The following is a 26,586-nucleotide window of genomic DNA, read 5'->3' on the forward strand; positions in this document are numbered from 1 at the left end:
TTTAAGTTTACAAAGTACAATTGCCCATGTAGGGAATTGCAAATATTGTTATGTCTATTTTACAGATGAGGAAACTGAAGTGATTTGCCTCAGGTGATGGCAGAGCCAGAGTCCAATTCTAGGTCCAAGTATTCTTTCCACTACACTGTGCTGACTAGTAGACTTGTGTCTGTGCTGGCTTTTTGGTTTCTGAGCTAATGGTTAGCTTCTTAATCTCATTGCAGATTCTTAGCTATCATAGTAGGTAAAATACTGGTAACTGTCAGACATTAATCAGCTGGTTGCCAGAATGTGAGGACTGGAAGGGAATTGAGAGATTTCAATCACTTTTCAGCAATGTCATAAAGAGGGCTCATTCTTCAGACACCAGTCAGACTAGATTCAGAACTAATTCCTCTAACTCTAAATGAATCACTCTTTCCCCTTTTCTTAGAATGACACAGAATCCCAGAACTTGAGAGTTGGCCAAGACCAGTGGAGCCATCTCATCCAATCCAAACCCAAAAGGAGTCTTTCCTATAGCATTCCCAACAAGTGCTCATTCAACCTCTGCTGAAGAGCATCAAGGAAGGAGAATCCATTACCTTTCGAGGCAGCTCGTTCCTCCCTTGTGCATCTCTAATTATGAGGAAGCTTGTCAGAGCAACAAGCCTAGATGTGCCTTTTTGCATCTTTCCACTATTGTTCCTGGGTGCACCTTCTGAAGCTGGACAAGTTCAAGTCTCTTTCATATGACAGCCCTTCAGATATCTGGAGACAGTGATTATGTCCCCCTGACTCTTCTCTTCCTCAGGCTGAATACCTACCTACCATATTTGGCCATCACACCTATAGTAAGAGGAGGAAGGTGGGTGACGTGATGGCTACCTAGATGATTTAGTGAGTAGGAAAGAGTGATTCATTTAGAGTTAGAGGAATTAGGTCTGAATCTTGGCTCTTCGTGCTTAGTACCTGTGTGCTCTTAGGCCCATTGCATTGGCCTCCCAGGGACTTTCTTTATGTATAGAATGAAAGGGTTGGATTAGATAATATTGAATGTCACTTTAAATCCCACGATCCTGTGACCCAGGAAGCTTTTCATGACTTTTCTAATCAGATCAATATTTTTTTCCTTCAGAATTTTCACTTCGCACTTTGTTATACCATTCTCCAATGAACTTACCATGTACTAGTATATATTCTAGTGACTTAGCCCAAGCTTTTATCACACTAGTACACTCAAAAAAGGCAAAGACCTCCTTTTATTCAAAACATTGTATTTCCTCCAGAACCTAGCATGGTGTTTGGTTCGAAGTAGGTGCTTAATAAATGTCTGTTGCTATATTTGTATTCTATGGTTCTCAAACTCAATCGAGATGCTGTTCACTATTTCTTACAATGAATTTTTTCAGTTCATAATGCCCTTCAGTTTGGAATTCTGTTAAGTAAAATTTTTTCTAAAGTGAGGGATACATTTGACATAGGAATGTCTGAGTTTGAATTCTGTAAGAAACTGACAAGAAAAGTTGGCAGAAGTAAGAAGCAGAAAACAAAGTCTTGAATGGGGACATCGGAAGCTATGTGAGTTGAAGAGGGCCATAGGAGAGAAGGATGGGGTCAAGGGAATTGTGGTTATCATAGGATAAGAGAATTTCAGAACTCAGTGGGACTTTAGGAATAATTAATCTCAACATCCTTCCCCCATCCCTCCCTTCATTTTACAGATAAGGAAGAATGATTTACCCAAGATCATATAGCCAGGGAATAGCAGAGCTGATGTTCATACCCATCAAAACATGACACTGTCATGTAGGGATCTGGAGACCTTCAAGTATCCTATCACTGGCATGAGTCTTGAAAGACAGATTGGGGGTGGCTAGCTTGAGGTCTGTGAGGAAAAGCCCTGAAAGTATAAGTGTTACCCACATTTGCTGATTTTCCTTAACAACTTTTGGAACTCTATCATCCATGATATTACCTCTGTTTTTCCCAGACTACTTCCTTTTCTTTTTCTTTCTCTTTTAATCTTCTACTACTCTTTCAGTGATTGGTTCTTATTAGGTTTCTACCTACCCTAAACTGAAAGCACTAATCGAAAATATGCCTTCAAATTCCAATGTCCTTCCAGGATTAAGTACCATCCTAATTTGAATATTCTAGGAGATCTCTCTCTCTCTCCCTTCCTTTCTCTTTTTCTTTCTCTCCCTTCCCACCCTCTTGGTGATTTTATAGATTTTTCATAATATTATAACAATATTCTCTCATGTATGAGCAGTGTCTTACAACTTACGAAGCCTTTTAATGTCCATTAACTTATTTAATCCTCATCTCAGCCCACTGAGTTCCCAGGTGAGAGAGGGTGATTCCTCTTTACAGTTGAAGAAAGTAGGAGTAGAGAGGGGGTATGACTTGCCCTAGGACACGTGGATAGTCAGCAGCAGAGGCAATGGGAGAAGGAGGGTCCCTCAGTGCCCTCCCCAGTGCTCTTTCCACTTGTCCCAAAACCACGCCCATTTATATCTTTTCTCAAACTCTGTCTCTTCAAGCTTCATAGATTTTTTTTTTACTGTGCCCTCAGGCAGCCACCTACACAGGTGGTGGCTGCCCACATGGCTCTCCTTGTGCTCAGGCATCTAACTCCTATCGTTCAGTAGGACCTCATGCAACATGTTCTCTTGAGGCTTTCCATTTTCCTTACTATGGTCATGGTCAGACAGCAAGGCTGGAAAAATCCATGTTAAGCCACAGTTCATCGAGTATTTAAAAGAACACTGGCCTAGGAGTTAGAAGACTCACGTAGTGTGATTGTAGGCAAATCACTTTGTCTTTCGAAATCTCTGTTTCCCCATTATAAGACGAGGACAATAATACTCATATTTCCTAACTTGCTAGACCATGCTGGGACAATACTCTGTAAACTATAAAATGCCATTTGAAGGCATCTAAAAATACCTAGACAGGGAGTAAGAAGATTTGGACATAAGTTCTAGCTCCTTTAACAAAGTATTTTGTATCCCTGGGCAAGTAGCTCCCCTTCTCTGGGCCTGAGTTTCATCCTTTGTAAAATGAGGGGATGGAATAAATGATGTTTAAGGTAACTTCCTGCTTTAACATTCTAAGCTCTGTCTAAATTGACACTGTGTTCTGTTTTAAGAGAGCTTCCGGCTTGAACATTCTCTGTTCTTTGTGCTAAGTTCCCTTTAAGCTTGGATATTCTATATTTTAAGGCCTTTTTCCAATTTTAACATTTGAAGTTTTACTCTTTCATGTTCTAAGGTCCCTTCACACTTTAAAACAATTTTATGAGTGCTATTGCCAAGGTATTCACTTCTCTCTGTGCTCTTGTCCTCAGGTAAAGGAAAATGTAAAGCTTTAAAGGATTACCAAGGAAAGGAAAAAGATGAACTGACCTTCCACCAAGGAGACAGCATTGAGGTCTTTGGCTTTTTCCTATCAGGACTTCGCTGGTTTATTGGGAAGTCGTCTGCAACTGGGGAGATTGGTTTTGTCCAAACCAAACACGTAGCTCCTGATTCTTACATTCCATTGTAAGTATGTAGGTCCTGGAATGAAGACCTGTTTTAGGGTTTTCCAGGGATGAGAAATAATTACCTTCATCTTTGCTCTCCAGATCAAGATAAAGTGCTGTGTTTAGGGGGCTAGTGGCATGGGGTATCCCATTTCCCTGACTCTTCTCATTCCTCAGGCAGGTAGGCAGAAGGTTTGTGTCTTTGACAAAAAGAAATGATCATGTTTCTCTCTGTCATATCAATGTAGGAGCAAGGCCACTGCCTTCCTTAGTGATGAGGGGAAATTGTCCTTTTGGGACCCAGGAAATGAGAGGGAAAGAGCCTGTGCTGACTTTCTCCGATCCCTAACCCACACTGATATATCTTCCATCTACCGGCTCAATGAGTCTTCCCAAGATCCCTTTGAAACTCAGACGACTAGCTTGGGTAAGAGAATTTCATTGACCTAAGAAAGAATATGCTCTTTTTCTATTTCCCATCTCCAGTGCTTACTGCTTATATCAGTGGTTTTCAAACTTTTTGGTCTCAGGACCCTTTAACACTCTTTAAAATTATTGAGGAGCCCTTTATATTCTTAAATTAAAGGTTCCCAAAGAGCTTTTGATACATGAGTTATGTCTATAAATATTTACCATATTAGAATAATAACTGATAAAATTTAAAAACATTTGTTAATTCATTTAAAAACAACACAAACCTGTTATATGTTGAGACAACACATTTTAATGAAAAATAATTATATTTTCTAAAACAAAAAAAATTCAGTGAAAAGCACAGCATTGTTTTGCATGTATTTTCAAATCTCTTTAATGTTTAGTTTAATAGAAGACAATTGGATTCTCACATCTGCTTCTACATTCAATCTGTTGCAATATATTGTTCTGGTTGAAGGAAATCTAACCATAGAAATATGTAGTTGGAAAAGGGAAGATTATTTTAATAAACAAATGACATCTCTGTATTATTATGAAAGTAGATTTGACCTCGCAGATTCACTGAAAGGGTGTCAGGGACTCCTAGGAGTCCTTAGACCACACTTTGAGATCCACTACCTTATGTGACCTTAGTCAAGTCACTTAATCTCCCTTTCCCTCAATTTAGTTTTCTGTAAAATGTGCTATTCCCCATGGAGCTCACATCGCAGTAGTGGGAATATAGCACACACAGACACAGATAGCAGTTATTTAAGAAAAAAACATATGGAAGAGCTATGATTTGGGATAATTTACAACCTTTTCCAGGCCTTACTTATAACCAAGATCTTCATGGGTTAAAGTGAATGAAAACATTCATGAGAGGTGGCTAATATCTTAACTCATCTGGGCTAGTCTTTACCATCTGTTAATGGGTCCCAACTTGGAGACTTTCCACCTTGGTAGGGCCTACCACAGCTTGTTCTCCACTTGAATAGTGTTTGAGACTGAAGACCATTGATGCCATAATGAGGGCTCAGAGGACCCCTAGGGCCTCTACTTGGATGGGGGGTTTTCCCCTCTCTGGGGAAATTCCAGTGAGGAAACTCCTTCTACCAATGCAGATCACCCACTGATCTGTAACTGACAGTCTTAGAGAGTTGCCTGAGGCACTGAGAAGGAGGTGCAGTGACTTCCCCACAATGACACAGCCGGATATCAGACTTGAAACCAAATTTTCTTGACTCTGAGGTGGACTCTTTATCCACTACTTGACGATGCTTTACGGGAGGGGGGATCATCTCCAGCTGTCCTGCTGAACATCAGGCCATTGGACCCAGATGGCTCCTGGCGGGGAAAGTGAGGCTGGTGACTTTATGGAGCCCTCTCTCAATTAAAACCAATTCACTTGCAAGTCATGGCATCATCTTCCTGATGTCATGGTCCTCTTCAAGAAAGGACAAACGACAGTAACAATGATGCCTTGCTATAAAAAAATACAATGTGAAAAGTAAGTCAGAGAGGAGCAAAGAAAGTGTGGTGAAATGAAGAAAGAAATAATTTCTTAATAAGGATCTGGGCCTCAAAGGATGGGGGGGATTTCAACAAGAGGAGATAGGAAGTGTGTTGAGTTCTGAGCCCAGAGAATGGTTTTAGGAGAATCATGGAGTTGGGGGAGGGCAAAATGTGAACCATGATTGGAGAGTAGTATAGTTAGACTGGAGAGTAGTGGGATATAGGTTGGAAATACAGCTTAGGTTCAGATCATGGAAGTCCTGGAATAACCAGCTAACAAGTTGAGATTTTATGCATTAGTGGTCCATTATTCATGATCTGAGGTGCCCTTTCCTTTAGTGTAGACCACACCTCAACCATGCCTTCTAATTAAATTCCTATCCTTCTTCTCCCATAGATCCACCATGAAAAATTGACCCAATGTGCCATATATGCCTTCTTCTTACATTTTGGGAGCACCAGGGTAGTGCTTGAGGTTACTATCTGGTTATCTCACCCTCTTTTTCCATAACTAGCCCATCTCTTTTTTTTTCCTGATCATACATTTCCTTGATGACATCTTCATGCCCATTTCTCGCACATAAGTCATCGTTAGAAATACGGTACAACCTATCTAATACCATCATGTGGCTTTCCTCTGCAACTCTTATTCTTCAGAGCTCATGTCATTATAAGATTCGTAGCCATACAGTATCACTGTTAGAACAATTATGTTTAAAATATTGGATTTTTACTGAGGACCATCTTGGCACTATTGGAAGCATTTCCCCCATTCTATCCAACTTGATCTGTTCTTCCAATTTGAATCAAGACCCGACTTGTAAACCATCAGTTATACAATAATACAGCAGTAGAAGCAGAGCCTCTATGTATTGATGTACTAACTGAGTAGATTAGCCATCCAACTGTGTGTCAAAGCCTGGACAATAGGCATTTCCCCATTCATTTTATTTTTCCTGTTTGTATTGTTAAGTGAGTTTCTTTTGAGTACTCCTTGCTCTCATTAAGGATTACCACTTATGTTTTGTGGCTTGATACAAGCAGCATACTATCATTCACATACAGGTGGAGGGAAGGGGGCTCACCATTTATAGGAATTCTTTCTTTTGGCCTTCACAAGAGCATCATCCATGCCAGTGGGAGAACACCCTTTTTTTGTCTCCCTATTTTATGTCTTAGATGAAATTAACAATCATACGGGCAGTGAACATCATTATTTCTGTGGTTACATTTATTAAGGAATCTTACATGATTTTAACATATAAGACTTGTTGGAAGAGAACTTTTTAAGAATGCATTTTGCTCTAGTGAGTCAAATACTTTATTGTAATCCAGAAACAATAAACATAGTGGGATTTTGTATTTCCTCTACCTTTCAGTCAGTTGTATGGTTATATACATGTGGTCTGCTATAAAATTATTTTTGAAAGACTTCCTGTTTACTGTCCATATGTTCATCAAGGATGTTCTTGACATGAGTGCATCAGTTTCATAAAAATTATGTAGAAGTCAGAAGGTAAGCATTTGGGTTGGTAGTTGCACTTAATCTGGTCCAGATACTCTTGTAACTTTGTTTACTTAAGTGCCATTTCAACTTCCTCATAGACACATTGGTGACTGAGGTGTTAAGATCCAAATATGGTGGCTCCCCTATTGTTTACAATGAAAATACATTTGGATAGAAATGCAGACATTTCTTTCAGTTTCCTTCTATTTGTTGTCCTCCTGCAAGTGTCATCCATGAATCCTCTTAGGATGATGTGACTCAGTTGAATCTAATGCCAACATTTCTATAGACTTGTTTTTGTTTCCCTTGGTTTTCATAGTTTTACAAGGTGATTGCACTTTTCTTTCTTTCTCCTCCATAGTGTTTTATAAATAAGTTTGCATCTGGTCTGGCACACAGCAGACATTTAATAAATATTGATTGATTAATTGATTGATTAATTGATCATTCTAAGCCCATATTTTCCTTGACTGTCATGTTTCTCTGCTTCGTTAGGAGAAAAAGTATTTACTGGCTAAGGCAGTTTTGAGTTCTTTTGGCCTCCATGTTGTGGTGACTGCCTTTACAGCAATTTTACAGAAAATTATGATGATAAGGATCACGTCTTTGCCTTTTTTGTATTTCCCATTTTTTAGCATTGACAAATTATTTGAATAAATCATCTTGAAGCTATTGAAGCTGTTCACAGGATGATCTCACATTCAGCTTTCCTTCTAGTTTAATGTTGATTTTTTACCTCTTTCCTTACTAGCTGATGGTCTGGCTATACACAGACAGCTGATTCCTATGACTCCCACAGCAGTACCCCAACTCTAAAGGCAGCTGTTTCATTTTTCATTTTTTCATAATGTTGCTTGGTATTCACTAAGTCTAGAACCTTCAACCTCTCCTTCAAAAGAAAATATTCATGACTTCTGAGTAGTCTACAAGTCTTTGTTCTCATTTATTTCTCAAACTTCAAATCATACTTTCCATGGTGCTTTTTTTTTGGGGGGGAGGAAAGGAGAGGGAGCCTCTCCTGTGACCACCAGCAAATCAACAATCACTGATTTTCCGTATCATTTGTTTGTTTTTGGAGGATCTTGCCAAGTTCATGCAATTTCTTTATTTTTTCATCCTCTGCTATACACATTGGCATGTAAGCTGCAATTATCTCTGTGGTACTCTTTTTTTTATATAATGAAATAGCCAATTAAATGGCATTTGTTGTTGCCTCCTGGGTGTATGACTCCTTTATTTGACTCTCCAAGGGAAACCTGTGAGCATACTTCTATTCAACCGCAACCTCCTTTTATCTTCTAGTTTTATTTATCAGTGTTAGTGTGGACCAATATTTTTCCCAAATAAATTATCAGTTCATTGGTCATTGGATATATCTCTCATGTCTGAGCCTTCTTTTAGTGCAGGCCTTCAACACTTCACACCTATGCTAATGCATCCACCTCTTAATTGGTCTTCTTGCCTCAATACCGTCACCAATTGAGCCCTTCCTACAGACTCCTGTCAAAATAATTGTCCGTAAGCACAGATATGATCATGTGACTACCTTACTCCCAACTCTGGGGGATCTCTATTGACCATCAGATAAAATATCCACTTTTCTGTTTAGCTTTTAAAACCCCACTCAATCTGGCCTGTCTTTTCATCTGCATTGGGCAGTATTCACCCTCTTCTGCTTTTTAATCCAGCCAAATTTCTCTTCTCTCAGCTCTTCACACATGACATATCATCTCCCATCTCCATGCTTTTGCACTATTTCCTGTGCTCAGAATACATTTTCTCCTTACCTCCACCTCACAGAGTTTCTTTCTTCCTTTAAGCTGCAGCTCAGATATCATCTTCTCTGTGAAGCCTTTCTTGATGCCCCCAACTGCTAGTGTCCTCTCTTCCCTACAAATGTCTTTTTAACTACTTTGTATATATTTATATTTATTATTATTTTACTATTATTATAGTTATATATTCTTTATATTACTATATGTATTATTCATAATTGTATTATACACATATTCATTATATTATAATATTATTGTATATACAATATATTATATTATTATATATTGTACATAACAATATACATTGTATATAACTTTATATATACAATAATGATATTGTACATATTATTATATGTGCTTGTCTTTTCCATTAAAATGTGAGCTTATTGTGAGTCAAGATTGTCTTGTTCTCTGTGTTTGTATCCCCAGCAACTAGCGCATTACCTGGCATATAGTAGTACTTAATAAATATTTGTTAATTGATTGATGGATTGAGCACCTGTAGTTAATTTGGCTTCCTTGGCAGCATGTTATAGTGGATAGAGAGTTGTCCTCAAAGGCAGGAAGAAGCACAGTGCCTACATATAATAATAATATGTCATAATATGTAACAATGTGATAATATGTAATAAATTACCTATTTAAACAAGTGGTCTTGACCAAAAAACTGGGAAATGGATTGACACAGTTTAAAACCATTTCCTAAAGAAATTTAAAGTATATAAATCAACCATTATAATTAGGAATTTATTTGTATGTTCTTTTTATGTTGAATGAGAATAGAAGTCATCTCAGCTAACAAATACTTGAGGAAGGTAAAGCAAACAAGAGCAACACAAGTTTAAAATCTAAACTAATTTGTAAAATCAGAGGAGGAGATTAAAGGTTATTAGTATTATTATATATTACATCATAAAACAGTGGAAGGAAAAATAAGTTTAGGAAAAGCTTGGCAAGAGATTCAACCAAGCAAAGTCACCCTGAGAGCATTAAGGATGCAACTGGGAGTCCTACAGACAGAAAATGGAAACAATCTATAAGCTTTTTTTTTTATGACAGTCTCTTTTCGCCATTAAGCACAATGGAGCTTCCACATTTAGACTCCAGGATATACTGTACCTCATTCCAACCTTCAGGCAACATTGGGTGTCCTGAGCCAAGGAGTCAAAGACAGCCTACTGAAGTGATTGGGAGTAGGGGGGCAGCTCAGTAGCCTGTCTATAGGTGATGATATATAGATAATAATTCACATTTCTGTAGTACTTTAAAATTCATTAATTCAACTCCTGAGAATAAAGCACTTTGATAGAATAAACTGGGAGGGAGGATAACATACAAAATTTAGACTAGACATGGTCCCTATCTTCATGGAGCTTAATATAGTGACAGGGTTAAGATGTAAATATAGATAACTTTAATACACAGTGTTTTAAGATATGTGTATTAGAGACCAAGTTCTCTGCCAAACATCCAAGGGTGATTGTCATTACCACCAGCAGGCACAAAGGCTTTCTGGAAAAGGTGTCATTTGATTTGGATTTTAAAGAATGAATAGAAATTCCATAGGTAAAGAGGGTAGGAAGGGCATTCTTAGCTTATGGAATAGTATTATCAAAGGCATTAATGCAGGAAAATGCAGGCAAGTTCAAAACACAAAAAGAGTAGTCCTGTTTATCTGTAGCACAATGTGCTTGGAAGGGAGTAACATGAGATAAATCTAGAAAGGTAGTGGGGTAACAGATTGGGGAAGACTTTGAATGTCATGAAAAGGACCTTAAATTCCTTGCAAAGCACTTTCCTCTCAACGACTCAGTAAAGTAGGTGGTAAGAGTATTTTTATCACCAGGATCATAATCTCAGAACTGGAAGAGGTCTCTAGTGCAAAATGTACCTGAACAAAAATCGCCCCTGCAAACATTCCCAACAATTGATTGACAAATCTTCCCTTGAAGACCTCCAATGATAGAAAGCTCACACTGTCCACCATCCCACCCCTCAGTCACACCAGGGAAGCACATTCCACTTTGTGATAGCTCTAACTGTTTGGATTTCTTCTTTTCCCTCCATGCTGAGCTTAAATCTATTTTCGACTTCTGACCATTGCATCTAATTCTGTCATTTGGGTTTAGGCAGAATAAATCTTACTTCTGTTCCCAATGGCAACTCTTCAGAGGCTTGAGGATAGTAATCATGTTCCCCCTAAGGTTTTTCTCCTTCAGCCAAAGTTTCTTCAACAGATCTTGCTAGAGCTGAACCTTGAAATTAAATAGAGAGGCACAAGCCTCAGAGCCTGTCCATCCTGTTCTAGATTGTGAATTTTATACATATGAACTAGAGGGAGGTAGGGTATAATGGATAGAGAGAGGAACTAGGACTTTCATTGTTAGTGATATACAGGTAAGTCTCACATGAGGAAACTTTCTCTAGCAGTGCATATTAGTGCCTTCTTTGCAACTTAGAGTCTCAGAGAGTTGCTCAGAGCCTGAGAGCCTGATTTGTTTAACATCACACAGCCAGTATGTGTTAATAGACAGGACTTGAACTTAGGTTCTATCCCTATACATGTATACACACATATTTGCATATATAGACATGTGTGCATATGTACACATGTGTACATATAGGTACATATACATATGCAGTGGGAAGCCAGGCCTGGAGTCAGGAAGACTCGTTTTCAGGAGTTCAAATTAGACTTCAGACACTTACTAGTTGTGTGACCTTGGGCAAGTCATTTAACCCTGTTTGCCTCAGTTTTCTCATCTGTAAAATGGGCTGGAGAAGGAAATGGCAAACCACTGTAGTATCTCTGCCAAGAAAACCCCAAATGGGATCACGAAAAGTCAGACATGTCTGAAAAATGACTAAAGAACAGTACCCACAAAACATAAGTATGGTAGAGTGAAGAAGTTTGAAAAAGCTCGGGTTTGAGACCTAGCCCCACCAGTAACTAGCTGTATGACTTGAGCTTGGGTTGGGTGATCCTCATGTTTGTGGGGCCTCAGCTTTTTCATCTCTCAAATGAGGGTGTTAGAGGAGATGAGTTCTAAGGCCTCTCTCAGTTCTAAAGTTCTGAACTTTGAAGGGTAGGGCCATCATTGTGTCTGGTTGTTTTCAGTTACATCTGACTGTGACCCCAGTTGGAATTTTCTTGGCAAAAATGCTGAAGTGATTTACCTTTTCTTTTTCCAGCTCATTTTACAAATAAAGAAATAGAGGCAAACAGGATTAAATGACTTGCCTAGGGTCACACAGCTAGTAAGTATCTGAGGCCTGATTTGAACTCAGGAAAATGAGTCTTCCTGATTCCAGGCCTTTCTGTTCACTATGACACCACCTAACTGCCCAGGGTCATCAAAGAAACACTGAATGTTAGTGTTGGAAAGGTCCTTAGAAAGTAGCACATGGAATGCAATCATTAGGAGAGACCTTTCAGAACTTTTAGAGACCACCCCCCACCTACCAGTTTACAAATGAGAAAACCAAAACTCACCTTGGCAGTGAAAGAATGAGCAGATGAATTCCCTTGCCTTCTGAGAGACAGAGCATCAAAAATGTCTAGAGTCCAAATAGAAAATCTCCAAGTTAGAGAGCCAATGATCTGAAGGACATGGTACAGTAGAAAGAGTGTTACATGTGAAGTCAGCGGAGCTAGGTTTAAATTCTGGCTCTGTATGACCTCTGGAAAGCTGCTTGACAGCACCACTCCTCAATTTCTTTATCTGGCAAATGAAGACATTGGACTAGATCAGAGGCATCAAACTCATGACCTGAGGCCCCAAACCAGATCAAAATGCAATTGGGAAATGTTTAGCAAAATAAATAAAAATACAATAAGACACAGATAATGTGAAATTGTGGTTTTCCAAGTCAATACAAGGCTGCAAGAACATGTTTCTATTTGAGTTTGACACCATTGGACTAAATGATTCTCGAAGTCTTTTCTAGTTCTGAATCTATGATCTTATGGTGCTAGGAAGTAAGATGTGTAAGGGTGCATAAAGACTGGTTCCCTGAACCTAATAGGTCCTCACACTACTGTGTTGTTGGCCAGGTAGGTTTGAACCATCCCAGGTGGCAACTCCTCAGAGTTGGAGCCTCTGTGTGGTAAATCAAGGTGATGCGAGGGTGAATCTCACTTTCCCTTGTAGGGTCAGACATGTGGCTTTCTGATTCTGAGGCAGTGGTTCTAGCCTTAGTTTGTAGAAGGAATCTTCACCTCTGAAATCTACCCCATAGGAGATGGTTGGGAACTTCTGGAATGAGCCTGACTCCTCAAAAAGTCTTTAATCCTCTCTTATTTCAATTTGTTTTTATGCTTAAGGCTCTTGATTTTTCTCATAGTCATAGAATCTCAGAATTGAAAGCAACCTCCTAGGCCATGGAATCCAACCTTAAACAACAATCCCCTCTGCATGATCTTTAACAAGTGGCCATTCATCCTTTTCTTGAAAACCTCCAGTGAGGGGCGATTCATGATTGCCTTAGACCAGGGGTGTGGAACCTGCAGCCTCCAGCCCTCTAGGTCATCAAACGCTGCCCTTTGATTGAATCCAAACTTAACAGAACAAATCCCCTCAATAAAAGGATTTGTTCTGTAAAACTTGGACTCAGTCAAAAGGCCTCACCCAAGTACCTAGAAGGCCACATGTGGCTTCAAGGCTGCGGGTTCCCCACCCCTGCTCTAGCCCATCTACCATTCTACCTCGGGACAGCTCTAATTATTTGAATTCCCACTGTCCCCCACATATTGAGCTGAAATCTGTATCTCTGAAACTTCTCACTGCTCTTCTGCCTTTTGGGGCCAAGTAGAACAGGTCTAATCTTTCTTCCATATGATATTTTTAAAATAGGATAATAAAATATAGAGTTGGAAGTGACTTTGGAGAGCACTGATAGGCAATGATCATGTTTCTCCTTAGCCTTCTCATCTCCAGCTAAGCCTCCCTAGTTCTTCCAACTAATCCTTTTAGGTCAAAGTTTCTATTCTCTTTCTAGTTCCCAAGCCATCAATCCAAACCTCAGCTGTGTTTTAAAGGAGAAAGCACTAGCTATGAAATCCAAAAAACTGAGTACAAATCCTTTGCTATATAATAGCTAGGTGGGTTTGTAAAATTCACTCCCTGGGTCTCTTTCCTCATTTGTAAAAATGAGGAGCTTTGAGGCTTCTTTCATCTCTAAATCCCATGATGCTAGATCCTGGGACTGATGACCAGTATGCCAGGTGTAAAGGCTGATAAGATCTCTTTGTCCCTGTACAGTGCCTATAGCTGAAGATTTCGAGGGAGGTCCACCTGGTGAAGCCTGGGAGGAGGACACGGCTGTCAGCTCCAGACGATGCAGTGACTCTGATGAATCTTCACTAACCTCAAACAGCTATCACCTGCCTGAGCCAGATGACCTGGATGACCCTGAGGTCTTGAGGGATCTGAGTTCTGGGCATGAGGAAGAGGAGCAGACTGCTGCAGTCTTTCACCCTTTTCTGACCCTGCTGAACCAAGAGGGCTACTCAAGCCACTTTGAGAGCCTCTATGACCTTTCCTTCTCACTTCCTGCTTCCTCCTTCTATGGTTTCTCAGATGAGGATGAGCTCATCAATTACCTGGTGACCTCCAGGAACTATGCCAAGCGGAATTACATGACCTGGGCCCATGCCCGCCTCTGCTTCCTCTTGGGACGTCTGAGTGTTAAGAAGGTCAAGCTTTCCCAGGCCCGAGTATACTTTGAGGAAGCGCTCCACATCTTAAGTCATGGTTTTAGGGATCCAGCTCTGATTGCTGCGGTCTACATTAATTTGGCAGCAATCTTCTTGAAACAGAAACTGAGGCCCCGAGCCTCCTCAGCTCTGTTGGAGAAGGCAGCTTCTGTGCTGGCATGTCTTCCCACTGGTGGAGTGAGAGCTGAAAATGAACTGGAAGTGGTGGCTCATATCCTGAGGGAGGCCATCGCCTCGGGGAGCAGTGCCCTAGAGGCCCGGGCCTGTTTCCTGGCCATCAGATTGCTCCTCAACTTGGGCCAGTATGAAGAAGCCCTGCCCTTTGTAGAGCGCCTGCACCTCCTTGCAGGCCCACCCCCTGCAGCCATTTTGAGCTTCTTGTATGATAAGAAATACCTTCCCCACCTGGCACTGGCCTCAGCCAGGCAACATAGCTCCCGAAGGACAGCAGGGATGGCCATATCCCTATGGCAAGTAAGAACGGTCCTAGAGAATGCAGGGAAACTTCTCAGGTCTTCCTCATCCTCAGGCTGTGGTGACATTTCTGCCCTGGCCTGCCCTTCCCTTAGGCAAGCCTTGGCTGCTTCTCAGGAGCAGGGAGACATTAGGACCCAGCGGATTCTCTGTATCATCCTTGCCAAAATGTATTTCCACCATAGCTTATCTGATGGAGCCATCTACTACCTGACCAGAGCCATGGCCCTGGGGCAGCTGTTGGGAGAGGAAGACACCTTTGAGTCTTCCCTCTGCCTTGGCTGGGCTTACCTCTCAGCCCACTATGCAGGAAGAGCTTTGGAAATCCTGCAGCCTGTACTCACTTCCCTGTCAGAGACAGACAGCATTCTCCAGAAGGGAGTAGTGCATAATCTCCTAGGCCTCGCTCATGAAGGAGAAGGCCAGGTGACTCGGGCCACCAAAAACTATCACAGGGCCCTGGAGATGGCTGAGGAAATGGGCCACGTTCGGAACCAGGCAGTGGCCTTGGCCAACCTGGGCCACCTGATCTTCAGGTCCCGGAACCAAAAGCTGGCAGAGAGCTACCTGACCAAGGCTATCCAGCTATACTCTAAGCTCCAGAGCAGCAAGGCTGTAGACATGGAACTGGGGCATGTGATGCTATGGCTGGCCCAGGTCCTGGTAGACAGACAAAAGATAGATGAGGGCCGTCTCTGCTATGAGATGACCTTGCTGTTTGGCCTGAAGCATCACCATGTAAATAGTGAGTATGGCTTAGGAGTCCTCCTAAAGGCCCTAGAGCAGGTCTGCACAACACATGGCCCTCAGGCTGCTTGTGGTGGGCTCCAGGTGGTATGTTGTGCAGGCCTGTTTTACCTCCTCTACATGTTTCACTGGCTACCAGAAATCCTTTGGTGGGCTGTTAGTGGCCTGCAGGCTCTATGCTGTGCAGGCCTGCCCTAGAACAAGTGACAATGACCTCTTTTTCTCCTGATCGTTTCATTGAAGAACCTCAGACCTCCCATTGCCTTTAGGATCAGCACTGTGTAAAGGCCTAGAGTCAGGGAGATCTCAGTTCAAATTCTGACTCTGATACTTTCTAGTCATGTGTCTCTGGGCAGGTCACAGCATCCCTCTGAGCCTCTGTTTCCTACTTTGTAAAATGGAAACAATAATACACTACTGCTTCACAGAGGCATTATATGGAAAGTGCTTTGCAAACTGCAAATGTGATGAGAAACAGAGCTATCCTTATTAACCTGACAGTTAAGGCTCTGGTCAATTTGGATGCAAACTACATTTCCAGCCTTCTCTCGCATCTGGACACTTTGTATATTGTATGCTTCTGCCAGACTATACCAATCCTTAAATCACCCCCTGCCCTCTCCCATCTTCACCCAGTTGTTTTTAGACCCATACCTGGAATGATCCCCCCATACACACACAGACACACTCACAAACACGCAAGCACACATACCACACACACCTGCCTATCAAAATCTTTCTTTCCCCTTTAAGACCTTACTCAGATATTACATCCTCCACGAAACCTTCCCTGATCCTTCCAGCTTGAAGTGATTTCTCACCAGCCAAATCTCTCATAGTTCTCTACTTGTTATATGTACATTTTATCTCTCTGTGAGATTGTAACAATGATAGCTCTAAGATTTCCGAAGTCCTTCACCATCCATTATCACTTTTGATATACAAAACAATCCTGTGGAGCAGTTAGTGCAAATATTATTATGCCAGTCTTACAGATGAGGAAACTGAGGCTCAGAAGTAGAAAGTGACTTGCCCAAGGTTGCACAGCTAGTGAATGACTGAAATCCAATGGAAACCTAGGTTTCCATCAGACTCTGAGTCCGACCTACCTAGACAAGGAAGCGTACAGCTGGTGTTCAAATGGAAGTCTACTGATTCTAATGAGTACAGTGCTTTAGCCATAATGCTGCCTGCTTGTAATTGTAAGCTCTCTGATGGCCCTCTTCAGTGAGAAGGTATCCCTGGCACCTTGAAAATAGTCTGTGTATAATATATGTTCGCTGAGTTTAATTCAATCGATGGTTTTACCTCTGTGCCTCTGCTTGGATTATTCTCTGGGTCTGAAATGTGCTCTTTTGAGCTTTTTACCATTTTAAGTCAACTCAAAAAGCTTATTTTAAGCCTCTGACACATGTAAGGCATTGTTCTCCATAAAACTTTACCTGATTCCCTAGGCTGGTGATGAACTTTCCTCTCAAAACTTACAAAGCACTTTATATTGCAGTTCTCCAAGACTATGCATTGCAGATGTTTGTGCTTGTGTCTAATCCCCTTACTAGATTGTAAACTCCTCGAAGTCAGGAACCATGAACTTTGTATCTTCCCATTGCCAATAATGTGCTCTGCACACAATAGGTACTTAATATGTATTTTTTCCCTTGGCTTATTCATCTCTTTAACTTTATTTCTCTTTTTAAAATTTATTTTATGTTAATTTATGAAATAAAACTAGCATGTTCATGACATAGTAGAATAATAAAAAAATGACCCCCCCCAGAGATGATTACCATTAGATATATTTGTGAATTGAATATATATTTATTGAATTCATTGTTCTTTTTTGAATCCCCTCTCTTTGTTCACAGTTCAGCTTCAGGCTACCAAGTCTCTCTGCCATTTCTACAGCACAGTGTCTCCAAATTCTGGGGCCTGCATCACCTACCATGAGCACTGGCTAAGGCTGGCTCAGCAGCTCCGAGACCATGAAACTGAAGGAATACTGCTAGAGAAACTCAGTCAACTCTACTTGAACCAAAACACAGCCACGTGAGTCGCTGTCAGAGCTCAGTAAGGTGTATGGAAGCAAGGAGGGTCCTGATGTGTGAATAATCCAGTCAAGTGCCTGGATACAAACTCCTCCTAGGAAGAGGAAGGCTTCTTCTGCTCTAGCTTTATAGTTTGTATGCATCCTAAGTTATAGTTTTAAGTAAGACAAAGGAGTAATAAGAGTACTGAATTGAGTAAGAACACTTGGATTCCGTCGAATCTTGCTGCTTAATATACTCCATGTGAGTGAGTGATACTCAGAAAGTAGCTCTATTTGTTCTTACTTGCTGGGACAGAGAGAGAGAGAGAGAGAGAGAGAGAGAGAGAGAGAGAGAGAGAGAGAGAGAGAGAGAGAGAGAGAAGGGGAGGGAGGAGAGAGAATTTTTTTATGGGAGAGTAGTACCAATTGTGAATTTCAGAACTTTGATTTTTCCCATATATTGATCATAATCTTTCATCTTTCCATCTTTTCCTATGCCTTACTTTTCTGAAACCTACTTTTTGTCCTCACCATCACCTCTGATCCTTCCATCTCTTAGTACTATCCCAGCCCTTCATCCCTGTTTTGCCTATAGTCTTCTCCCTTCACAATCTTGACTCTGATGAATCAGTTCATCTTAGCCTTTTGTCAACCATACCTTGTCAGATTCTAATCCTGGATTGCTCTCACTATCCGACTTTCATTTATTCTCCTAGGCTATTTAATGGAACTGGAGGAAGTCACAAACTATGCTGAGTCTGCTAGAAATTTATGCTAACTGATTTCAGCTGGGTCCTCTCTACAGCAAGGCCATCCTACTACTCCTCCCTAATTTATTCACAGCAGTTGTTCCAAAACTTTTCTTCTTTCTTCATGTCTCCCACACTTCTTCCTTCCCTTTCTTTCTCTGCTGAGGATCTTGACTTATACCTCACTGATAAAAATGGAGGTCATTCTCCAAGATTTCCCTCTTGTCTTTTCCTCCTCATCTCATAGCTCTCTGACTTCATCATCTGCTGTATCTCCCTTCCCTTCAGTCTCTCATGATGAGGCCCTTCTAGTTGGCAAGGCCAGCTCCTCAACATGTACCCTTGATTCCACTGCCTTCCACATATTAATGTCTCCCTCTAGTGGCTTCTTCCTTGCTGCCTACCAACATGCTCAACTCTCCCCAACTCTTTAAAAAAATATAATAAAACCCAATTTAATCTCACCATTCCTGCCAACTATGCTTCTACATATCTCCTTCCTTTCTCAGCTAAACAGACTGAAAAAGCAATCAAAGCCTTTACTTTTTCTCCTCTCACTCTCTTCTAAGCTCTCTACCATTTGGTTTCTGATCTCATTTTTCAATGGAAACTGCTCTTTCCAGAGATAACAATGATCTCTTAATTGCCACATCTAACAGCCTTTTACTTAGTCCTTATCTTTCTTGACCTCCCTGAAGCGTTTGGCACTGTTCACCCTTTTGCTCCTGCATACTCTCTTCTCTCAAGGTTTTCATGATTTTGCTCCTCTCTAGAATCTCCTACCTGTCTGACCACTCTTTCTCCATCTCTTTCTGTAGCGTCCTCCATGTCATACTCACTAACTGTGGATATCCCCAAGGCTCTGTCCTGGGTCCTCTTTTCTTTTCACTCTATACTCTCTCATTTGTGGTTCTCATCAGCTCCCGTGGCCTCAAGGATTATATCTTGGAAAAACATTCCCAAATCTATTTATCCAGTTCTATCCTGAGCTACAGTCAGCTACCTGTTAGATATTTAGAATTGGTTGTCCCAAAGGCATTTTAAACTCTTGTTCCCCATCCCCATTATGCCTAGTAATTCATAATTCATTCTATTTTTCTCCAAATCCTCCCTTCCTTTGAACTTTCCTGTTACCGTCAAGGGAACCTACATCCTTCTAGGCAACCAGGTTCATAACCTAGGTGTCATCCTTGGTTATTCTTACTTGCTTACTTCAGTTTCCAGATACTGTAATTTCTTTTTCTTCCAATGTCTCTCCTATATACCCCCTTTGCTTCATTTGTGCAGCCAGGATTTTCGTTCGTGTCTTTATCTCCTTTCCTTTGGATTGTTACAACATTCTCTTAATTAGTCTCTCCTCTTGCTTTAAGTCTCTCCTTACTTTAATCCATCTTTCACTCAGTCACCAAAGGGACTTCCCTAAAGTATCATTCTGACCATGTTACCTCCTTCTTCTCCATAAACTGCAGTAGCTGTCTAGGATCAAATATTTTAAAGTCCTTTGCTTGTCATTCAGTGCTCTTTCCATCCTGACCCCTTCCTCCATTTCCAATTTTTTTACATTGTGCTCCCTTCCAGGTACCCCATGGTCCAGCCAAACCATACTTGCTCCTTCTTGTGCTGGATGCTGTCTCCTGTCTCCCTTTGCACTAGCTCTTCCCCTTTCTGGAATGCTTTTCTTCCACAGCTCCAACTCTTAGAGCTCCTGGCTTCCTTTAAGAATCAGTTCAAGTACAGCCCCCTCCGGGAGCCCTTTTCCTGGTCCCTTCTCCCTCCCTTTCTGGTCCCCCACCCACCCCCAACAGCCAGCTGCCAGTGCCTTCCCTTTCAAGGCTTTCTTCCATTTATTCTGTTCTTATCTTCTCTACTCTCATTGACACGTAGTCTCCACCATTAGAATGTAAGCTTCTTGAGGGAAGGAGCTACTTTTGCCTTTTCATTGTATCCCAGTGCTTGTCACAGTGCCTGCTACTTTGGAATATCCTCCATTCTTCAGTCCAGCCTTCTCTCTGCTCCTCACGTGTGGCAAAAACTGGTTGAAATGGTTGTTTGATTGATTGAATTTGATCAAAAAGGACGTTGTAAGCAAAGCTTTGTTGAGTGTCCCTTTTTAATATTCAGAATTTCATTTTCCTGCCCTAACAATGTCAGTCATTTCAGAGTGGGAGAGGCTGTCTGATCAGGTAACAGGTTCCAAGACACTGGGAGGCAAATATCCAAGTTGAAACTAGATGTCCCCTTTACAGTAGGGGCCCCTGCTTCAAATGGGGGTCGGCCTCAATGACCTATGTACTCCCGGATGGCTCTGAGATTCTAGGATTCCCAGAATTTGGCCAAGGCCAGATGCTTAAGCCAGAGAGCTGGTCCAAGCAATTTAGAGCTATCCTACAGGGAAACCTGCTAGGATATGTCTTGAAGCCCTAAAACAGATCATTTAACTTCAACTCTCTAAGTTTTTCTTTCTTTTTCTTTTCTTTTTAGTGAGGCAATTGGGGTTAAGTGACTTGCCCAAGGTCACACAGCTAGTCCATGTCAAGTGTTTGGTCTGAGGCCAGATTTGAACTCAGTTCTTCCTGATTTCAGGGCTAGTGCTCTATCCACTGCACTACCTAGCTGCCCCATTACCTCTCTAAGTTTTAAGAGAGTTTTTCCTTCCATCAAGCTGAAATCTTCCCCTCTGCTACTTGTCCACATTGCTCTGAGACCAAACAGAGACTCTTAAACTCTAAACCCTCTTCATCCTATTAATCCTTCAGATATCTTGAATGCAGCTGTCATCATCCACTAAGTCATCTCTTCTCTGTGCTAAACATTCATAATTTCTTCAGTGGATAGTCTTATGGCGTCATCCTCAATTGCCTCTCTATTCTGGTTAACCTTATGAACCAGTGTGTGCTGTAGCCAGCTTAAACTTGCTTAGGAGAGCTGATTGTTAAATTGTCAGAGTGAGTTGCAAATGACACAAATCAAATTATTTTATTTATTGTTTTGCTGATTGTCTAAACCTAAAAAAGTTAGAAAAAGGTTAATAATTCAGGTTAAACTTAAAAGCGTGTAATGTGTATGTATGTGTGCATATGTATGTGTGTGTGTGTGTATAAACACACATATATATTTGGAGAGCTTGATTCCATCTCCACCATCCTTGACAACGGTCCAGACATCCTCTGCTTGAAGATAGAGCTCACTATTTAATTAATTGTCCATTCCATTAGTAAACTTCCCTGATTGGTGAAAAATTCCTAGGATCTAAAAGTTGGGAAGTATCTCAGAGATCTCTAGACCAAGCCTGCATAGGAATCTCCCCTATTACATTGCCAAATATTGTTCATCTAGCATTTGAGTGAAGATTTGCATGAATGGGGAGATCACTACCTTTTAAGGAACTAATTCCATTTTGCAACTTCTATTTCCCCCGATTCTCCCTATTTCTGTCTGTTAGAATCAAGCAGAACAATATAATCCCTTTTCTATATTTCAGTCCTTCAGAAATTTGAAGACAGTTACTATTTCCCCCAAGCATTCTCTTCAACAGTCTAAATACCCATTTCCCAGTTCCTTCATGCATCTGTGTATATATGTATATGTATATATGTGTGTGTGTGTATATAATATATGTATATATACACATATACATATGCATGTATGTATGTGTGTATGTATATATGCATATTCCTCTACTCTCCACTCTGATGAGCTATCCCTAACAAAGATTACAAAAGGAAGAAATCAATTCAGCAAAACCAACTAATACATCATCCTTGTCTGACACTATAGACAATATTCTATGCCATAATCTCCTGCCTCTAAAACAAAGGAAGATTCATTTTCTCATCTTTTCTGGAGAACCAAGTTGATTCATCATAGTCACCGAGTGGTCAGTTTTGTTGATTATTTTTGTTCTTTCCATTTACGTTGCTGTAGTCACCATTTTATCAACATTTCTATCACATGTCCAGAGCCTGCCCCATCCTAGTCACCATTCTGACTCCCTCTGGCTCTTCAGTATCCTTCAGAAAATGTGTCAGCAGAACTGAACATGCCAGTCCGACCTCAGAATGTGGCCTAACAAAGAATGTCACTTGCCTCCTTATAGACTGAGTTTTCTGAAGGCAGAAATCATCTTTTCATCTTCCCAAGTAATGATTACATTATACATGGCAGGCACTTTAAAATATTAGTTGAACTCAATCTAAGTCGGGAGTTCTTCCACTTTTTTGTACCTTGACTCTTTTGGCGTTTTGGTGAAGGCTATGGACTTCTCAGAATAATGTTTTTAAATGCATAGGAGTATGAAGGAAACCAATTATATTGAAATAAAGATGTAATTTTTTCCTCATCCAAGTTCACAGATTCCCTGAAACCTTACCCTTTGTGGACAGTAGGCTAAGAACCCTTGATCTAAATGAATAAAAAAAATGTCTTGGTAGCTTCCACAGCCTTGGGTAGGGCATTTCCCATACCTTCAAGAGCAAGGAGTAGAAGGTAGGCAAGCAGATGATAGGGCTAGAATTGGAATTTTCACTAGAGTTCGTGACAAAGCTATGTTCTATGAGAATCAGTTGAAAGAATTAGGAATAACTAGCTGGATTTGGGGGTAGTTATGACTTCCATCTTTAAATATTTGATGATGTTTTAAATGGGAAGGGACCCAGTGGGCAGAACTAGAACATGAGAGTGGAAGTGACAGGGAAGCAGGGTTGAGCACAAAATGAAGATGGTATTGATAACCATGATAATTCACATTCTTATAGTATTTAAAAGCTTATAAAATCTTTTCCTTGGAGCAACTCTGTGAAATAGGTTGCATAAGTATTATATTTTCCTTTTTTCCAGATGAAGAGATTTTCTTAGAGTGATCTATATAGAGGCAACTCTTTCTTCCTCTGTAAAATTAAGAGATTGGGCATAACAACAACAATAACTAATTTTTACATAGTGCTTTAAGGTCTGCAAAGCCCCTCACATATATCTCACCTATAAAATAGGTGCTATTACTCTCCCCATTTTTTTTCTTATGACAAAATTGAGGATGAGAAGTTAAGTGACTTGCCCAGGGTCACAGAGTTACTGTCTGAGAGAGGTTTTGAACTCAGGTCTTAGTGACTCCAGGTCCAGTGCTAGCTCCACTATACCACTTCATTGCCACATTTGTCATTTCCATCCCTCTCTATTGTAAGGTCATCATCCTAAGAACCTAAGAAAATAGGCTTCTGACTGTAAGACTGTATAACATTCCATAATAATGTTGGCTGCTTTGAAAGTCATTGAATGCTTCCTTTATGAAGAAATTGGATGATTGCTTGTTGGTGATACTATCAAAGGGATCGATGGGTCAGGCAGGATGGGTATCAGACTTGATGTGCAGGAAGATCCCTTCCTGGTCTGGAGACTGTAAGATTCTGAGGTCTCTAAGATCCCCTCTGACTCTGACATCCTGTGTTCTGAGATCTAAAGTCCTTCCCAGATCTAAAAGTCCATGTCCCATATATAGTGTCTTTGGGGTCTGACATTTGGATTTTTAAGGTCCCTTGCAGCTGTACTATCCTGTATCTCCTATGTTTCTTGCTGGGGAGAATGGACCAGTTGTAGTTCATAGATTCTGGGAATGAGTGCCTACCTCTTGCCTCTATCTTTTCATGGAAGATTATGCTTGACATGCCATTTATAGGGAATGGAATCTATACTACTCTCCCTTGAATGATTACCACCTGCCAGGTCCATGCCCAAAGGCCTTAGTCACTATCAAGAGTAGGCAGAAGCCTACTGGGCCTGCTGAGGACAGATGAGGTACCTCCCGCAATCTCCGGGATTTGGATGGAGAGCAAGAATGAAGTAAAGAGGCATCCTGCTACCTGGTTCTAGCAAACTCCACCAACAATTGAGCCATCCATTCATTGTTACTATTCATACCTAGCAGGCGAGTTTTTTCTCTGCTTTACCCTACTCACCTCCAGAAATTGTGTTATATATATATTTTATATTTATTTATCTATGTATAAGTTGTCACTCTCCAATTCCCATTGAATATAAGCTACAAGAAGGCAGAAAATATTTTTAAAAAGAGATTGTTTTAGGCAATTGGTCCAGTCCTTTTGGGGAAGTGGTATGTTGTAGTAGAAGGGGACTAAACTTTCAGTAAGAAGACCTAGGTTGAAGTGCTGACTCACCAGCTGTTTCCTTGGGCAAGTCATTTGAATAAATCTAAGGTCTTTTCCAGGTCTGACCTTTTGTGGACCTGACATTCTAAACCAGGGTGGCGACCCTGTGACCTTGAGGCCGCATGTGTCGCTCTAGGTTCTCAAGTGTGGCCCTTTGACTGAATCCAAACTTTACAGAACAAATCCCCTTAATAAAATGATTTGTTCTGTAAAACTCAGCCACATGTAGCCTTGAAGCAGCAGTTTCCGCACCCCTAAACATTCTCTGAATAGCCTGACCAATGGCTGGTCTGTCTGATACCCTGCATCCCCAACATGTGACTGGGTTGGGGTCAGTATGGCGCTTTGGGGAATGGAGGCTAGCTCCATGCACTTCCATAGCCCCTAATTAAGCACAGTGAGCTCAGAGATGAAGAATCTCTGAAGCAAAGACCAGTTCTGTGAACTAACCAGTCTGTAATTATACCCAGCAGTTATCTCTGGAGACCCAGAGAGAACAACCACATCCCAGAGGCCTCTTGAGAGGCCGAACAGGAACAACAGCAGAGCAGGAAATGGTGTTGGAGAGGAGATTTATGGACCCCATCTTCTCTAAATCATTCCCAAGGGAGTCAGGAGACTGCAGTGGGCCAGCCTGGACCAAATTCCAGGCACTGCCTTTTCTGAGGACTTAAAGGAAGCCCTGAGATCATCATGTAGACAATGACCACTTTGTGGTTCTAGTGAAGCACAGTAGAAGAAGAATGTCTGAGCTTGGAGGGCCCACAGAACATAGAGCACGGACTGTCAGATCTGGAAAGGACCTTTGGAAATTGAATATAGAATGACCTTGGACCTCAATTTGCACTACAATAAGACCCTGACATCTCAGATCTATTCAAGCACTGATATCCTTTGTTCTAACATTCTTTGTTGTATGGGTCTTTCTAAATCTCAGAAGCACAGAATTTCGGAGTTGAAGACCTCAGGGGACGTGAATGTTTCTTCCAGAGCAAGAATACTCTCTATAATTCATTATTAAAAGTGATCATCTAGACTTTACTTAGAGACCTCCAATGGTGTTTTGAATGGTGTTTAGAGTTCAAATTTTTCTCTTTGTTCTAACTCTATAATTCTTTCTTCTTCCAGGTCCCTGAGATGTGCTCTTGCCTGTATCAAAGAGAGCCTGAGAATCTTCATTGACTTAGGGAACCAGACGAAGGCTGCAGAAGCCTGGCTGGTGGCTGGGAAGCTACTCTACCTTTTACGGGAGGATGAGCTGGTAGAAATGTATTTTCAGGTAGGTGTCTTCATCAGCCTCCTGGAGAAGGAATCTCCTTTACTGTGAAGCAGCAGGATTTGTTTGGGAATATAATATGGTGGCCCCTGGTTTGGGTAAGGTAAAGTAAAAACTTACCCAGCAGATCCCAGGGTCCCAGGGGAAGCATACAACTTGAGGTAGGAAGAAGAGGGCCAGAGTGTACAAATATAATACACAAATATAATAACGATGGAACTTATAGCCAGAATGGGGCAAAGATACAGATAAATGAGGCAATGTGGTATAATTGTATCTACTAAGACACGGATAGGAAACTTCCATTGGATGACACCACAGATCCTTCAAGGATTCATCTACAGATGACTCTACTATAGAATAGTATACAAGTGTCAAGATCAGATGAAGGAGCTAGGAAGAGAAGCAGTTAGAATCAGGAAAAGCTTCCTATGGAAGGTAACAGCTGATCTGGGACTTGGAGGATAACAGGTGACAGAATTGGGATGTGAATTTGGGTCTCCTGATTTTAAGTTTAGTGCTCTTTCTATTATGCAACTCTACTGCCCAATAGCAGGCATTTAATAAATTGTTATCGATCAAATGAAAGGCCTAAGTGCTAAAATGATAAGTGCATACCCTTAATAGCCTGAGAATTAAAAGAATGTAAAATATTGGAAACAAAGAGGTAGATTCCAGGCCCATATACTGCAAATGTTGAGCCTTTGTTAGCGCATGC

The 26,586-nt window shown here is 41.0% G+C and overlaps 1 protein-coding gene across 3 annotated transcripts in view; it reads left to right on the forward strand.

Moving 5' to 3' along the window:
- SH3TC2 (SH3 domain and tetratricopeptide repeats 2) overlaps positions 1–26,586 on the forward strand; it is a 71,748-nt gene that overhangs the window by 25,199 nt on the left and 19,963 nt on the right. For all 3 annotated transcript variants that reach the window (XM_020969125.2, XM_020969126.2, XM_020969129.2), the window contains exons 8-12: positions 3,332–3,527; positions 3,757–3,935; positions 13,981–15,654; positions 17,522–17,702; positions 25,721–25,871. In XM_020969125.2, the coding sequence (XP_020824784.1) occupies positions 3,332–3,527; positions 3,757–3,935; positions 13,981–15,654; positions 17,522–17,702; positions 25,721–25,871 (2,381 nt within the window). The remainder of the gene's footprint in view (positions 1–3,331; positions 3,528–3,756; positions 3,936–13,980; positions 15,655–17,521; positions 17,703–25,720; positions 25,872–26,586) is intronic.

The sequence above is a fragment of the Phascolarctos cinereus genome, unplaced genomic scaffold, assembly GCF_003287225.1.
Source record: "Phascolarctos cinereus isolate Bilbo 61053 unplaced genomic scaffold, phaCin_HiC Scaffold_2;HRSCAF=192, whole genome shotgun sequence".
Lineage (NCBI taxonomy): Eukaryota > Metazoa > Chordata > Mammalia > Diprotodontia > Phascolarctidae > Phascolarctos > Phascolarctos cinereus.